The sequence below is a fragment of the Chrysochloris asiatica genome, unplaced genomic scaffold, assembly GCF_000296735.1.
Source record: "Chrysochloris asiatica unplaced genomic scaffold, ChrAsi1.0 scaffold00002, whole genome shotgun sequence".
Lineage (NCBI taxonomy): Eukaryota > Metazoa > Chordata > Mammalia > Afrosoricida > Chrysochloridae > Chrysochloris > Chrysochloris asiatica.
This window is the reverse complement of record NW_006408520.1, coordinates 31234240-31238408: the sequence shown is the minus strand read 5'-3', so window position 1 is coordinate 31238408 and position 4169 is coordinate 31234240. Positions and strand designations below refer to the sequence as shown.

At 34.8% G+C, this 4169-nt stretch overlaps 1 protein-coding gene across 1 annotated transcript in view; it reads right to left on the bottom strand.

Moving 5' to 3' along the window:
* The window catches only part of ODF2L (outer dense fiber of sperm tails 2-like), a 45770-nt gene extending 42228 nt beyond the window's left edge, over positions 1–3542 (bottom strand). The window contains exons 1-2 of the mRNA XM_006830990.1: positions 3430–3542; positions 964–1096 (exon numbers count right to left, since the gene is read on the bottom strand). Coding sequence (XP_006831053.1) covers positions 964–1096; positions 3430–3542 — 246 coding nt within the window. The remainder of the gene's footprint in view (positions 1–963; positions 1097–3429) is intronic.
* Between the last annotated feature and the right edge of the window lie 627 nt (positions 3543–4169).

The following is a 4169-nucleotide window of genomic DNA, read 5'->3' as shown; positions in this document are numbered from 1 at the left end:
TCTAATGCTTGCTTTACACGTTTAAAAGTATCTAATTCTTTTGTTAATATTTCCTTCTGTCTAGAAATCGTCAAATCAGATGCAGAAAGATTAGCCTGGCAAAATATAAGAACCATGTACACAGTTTAACACATAAATAACATTAAGGAAAACATTCTAAAATATCAAAGAACTATTTTTCCTAACAACAAAATCATTCTGTTGCATATGGTGATAATAAAATTTGCAAAGTTTATTAAAAGTAAATGTTATCAAATGGCACATTAAAGTAAAATGAAATTAAAATAAACTCATACCTAGGCTTACATTTTCTTTAAGAGCATTTCAGAAATTTATTCTGATAAAACCAAGAGAATACAACCCATTTTTTGTCATGAAATCAAACTTTAGGATGCTGAAATTTTAGAATACAGAATTTTCTTATTTCACAGCACACTATGGAAATAGATACATTTCTTCTCTCCAAATCCTTAACTTTTAAAATCACTGTTGAGAAAATCTGACTGTCTAGTTCAACACTGGTTACGTCAAGCTTCAAGCCATACAATTTCTAATTTAACCTCATGTCAGATGCCTGCCTGAGATGAACTTTTCACACAGAAATAATAAACACTGCTAAGCCATCATTTTTGATATCAGATTGTACGCGAACATACTTAAGATATGAAACTTCTGTTAGACATTCTGATGGCTATACTAGATTTTTATTCCATTAAATATTCACAATCAACCATTTGAGATCAAAAGGAAAGCATTTATCTAAATAAAAAGTTTGGAAGGGTTAGGAAAGGAGGAGGAATGGAAACAGGAAGTATGAGGAAGTGGGATAAGTGATATTACATTGACAGGATTGTAATCAATGAGAAACAAAATGTGTATAAATCATTGAGTGTAAAATTGGAGATCTGCTCTGTAAACCTCCAGTGCGATTCACAATAAAAAGTTAAAAATAAAATGACTCACATTTTCAAAACTAATCTTTTCGATGGTGTCCTTAAGTAAGGGCAAAACTAATTCCACAGTAAAGGATGCTCTTCCAGCTTCTTCCAGTGTTGCTTCCAGTGCAGTCTTTTCATTTACGATAACCGGCTTCAGGCTGATTATATATGGACAAATAAGACTCACAACAAATCTGTAACATCAACTAATTATATGTGTATGTAAATATAGCATAAACCCCAAACCATAAATCCATTGTCCCTATTCTGACTCATGGTGATTAGCTGACAACCTGAAAGTTAGCACTTCAAACCTACCCAGGGCTGTATGGAAGAAAGATCTGGCGAATTTTTTTCAAAAAAAGATTATAGTCAAGCAAACACCATGGGGCAGTTCTACTCTGTAACGTATGTTGTTGTAGTTAAGTGCCGTGGAGTTGGTTCTGATTCATAGAGACTCTATAAAGGGTTTCTGGGGGAGCAGATGGAGGGTTTCAACTGCCAACGTTGTGGTTAGTAACCAAACGGTAAACACTTCAAACCCACCAAACAATCTGCAAGAGAAAAATGTGGCAATCTGATGCCATAAAGATTATTGTGGTTAAGTGCCATCGAGTCGGTCGGTTCCAGCTCATAGCCGCCCTGCACAGGGTTTCTGAGGAGCACTGTGTTCGAAGTCTAGTGTTTATCTTACAGTGCCACATAAACATTATAGACGAGGAGACCCTTTGTGGCAGTTCTACTGTCTTATACTGTCATTATGAGTCAGAATCATCAATTCAACAGACTCCATAGTTTTTTGTTTACCCTTAATACACGGAAAAATTTTTTAAAATGTTAAGATATGTAAATCACAAAGACCACCATAAGCAATGTTTCATTGTACTATGTTTAACAAATATATTATTCAATATTCCCTTTCTGGATTAATAAAATATGTGATAAGTATATGTCTTTTCTTCCTTTCCTTCTCCCCTACTCCAAACTCAGACATTTGTCTTTCTCAACCTCGATCCCAAACTCTTTCTTGAAACTTACTTTTCTTCACAAAAACTTCCTCCAAAAGAATGAATAACCTAAACAAATGACAAACAAAAACTCCCCTAAAAAGTATATTATTATTATTATTATTCAAAACAAAGTTGATACTATTTGTCTTCTTCACTGTTTTGCCTAGGTATTGTTGTATGTCATTTTAAGGTCCATGTCCCTCTCACACTTTTATATTCTAAAATCAAGAGGTTGCTTACTGTCATTTTCAGCTAGGAGGCAATCTTGATATAGCATTGTCTGCACACATCAAAATTTATAGAATAGATGTCCAAAGGTTTGAAGAGTATCCCAGAGACAAGTGGGCAGCAATTGTTTAAACTCTAGGAACAATGATTTTGTGGCACTGTGAGTTAATGCACTGGACTGCAAAGTCAGTTTGAACCTCAAGGTCGATGGTTTGAGCTCACTGGCCACTCCTCAAAAACCCTATACAGGGTCGCTATGAGTCAGAAGTGACTAGATGGCACTTAACAACAATACCATTGCTCCTAGGGATAATATTATGTCTGTACTTAGTGTAAGAGTAATTAATACCATCAAAGAAGAAGAGCCAGGAGTGGAGCACATCATTTGGAGTCTGAGATCCTTGTACATAGAACCTCCTCGACCCAGGGACAGAAAATTGTAGCACTGGAGGTATGGTAGAGACGCAGCAGCAGGATCGAGAAGCCAGAGCACATGACAGACTGGTGGGTTTTCCAACCCACAGAGCAAGTAAAGCTGAGTGACTCTGGGCAAGAGACTTGCTTGTAAAGGTGGGTGCTAATAGGCACTTAATTGGGAGAGTTAGGTCTGCTGACCTATGGAGTTAGAGGCTAGTGCCTTCAGGCTGAGGCCTATGATGGAGTAATACGTCCTATACGCATTTATCATCAGTCTCAAAAGAGTTTTGTAACATTAGCCAAGCAAGAGAGGCCTGCCTATGGGCAAGGCTGCGGAGAGGTTGTCCTAACTGCAACAACTGTTGTTAATAAATTTCCTAACTGTGAGTTTGGTGCCTGAGTTCTATTGTGTCCATTGCAAAGGATTATCGAACCTAAGAGCAGAGAGGACTATGGGAGGAATAGTTGGTGTCACATTTTTTTTTTTATAGCACTATGTCAAATAACAATAAGTTATTACTCATTAACTTCCATTTGCAATATTCTATAGTATTTATAATTTCATTTATCTTAGGTAAAAAGCTTTACTTTACAAATTCTTAATAGGTAAGATTTCCATTTGTATTTGCTTTTCCTAAGACTCAAAAAAAAAAAAAAAAAGCCAAGTTCTGTTAAGTATATTTGTAATCAGATTGAATAAATACTGAACCTACACTTGAAAAAGATATTCTTGAAAGAAAGCTGTATTTGATTTTGATTCAAATAATTTACATTATAGACAAAATATAGGATCATAAATTCAAAAATTATATTGCCCCTGCTTTTGATGAGAATACCTGCTGAGATCATTTTCACTGGCAGGCCGCGGTAGGTGTTCTTTCTCTGATCTACTTGTAAGATGAAAAGATAGTTCTTCCGAATGACTTCCATCGTGTGTACGCTTCTCCATAAATTCAGTAAATGGATTTACAGATGGCTTCTACAACTTCTCCACATGAGCTGAAAGCTGGGAAATATTTAGTTAATAAATTTAATATTATAGTTGCTATGCTTATTTTTTGTCATTACCCTATGATATTGGGTATGATATAGTAATTCAAAGATGCCTTTGAATTACTGTTTTGGCGAGGAACCACCACATCGACATCAGATAAAGAACCTAAAGATACATTAAAAGAAGACATTTCAGATAAAACTGAAATTGTAACTGCTTCTTATTGTGACACTAATTCCAAGTAGAATTGAAATTATAGAGCACAACAACTCAGCGTCAATTTCCATACACAGCTTCAAATAATCAGCTATTTTCTACATAATCACAAGAGTATAGAAAAAAAATGTTATTAGTTTCTTTCTGAAGTTATATATTAATATGTTATTCCAATAGGCATGGAAAACAGATATAATGAACAACGGTTAACAATGTTTCTGAATTCATTACATCCATGAAAAAATATGTTATTTATTTCTAGAACTGTGGGTATACACATACCTTTTTTAAGCACTTGGTAACAAAAGCAACAAAGACAGTAAGCTAGATATGCTTTCGAAAATAGGCCTTTTAAAATTAAATTTA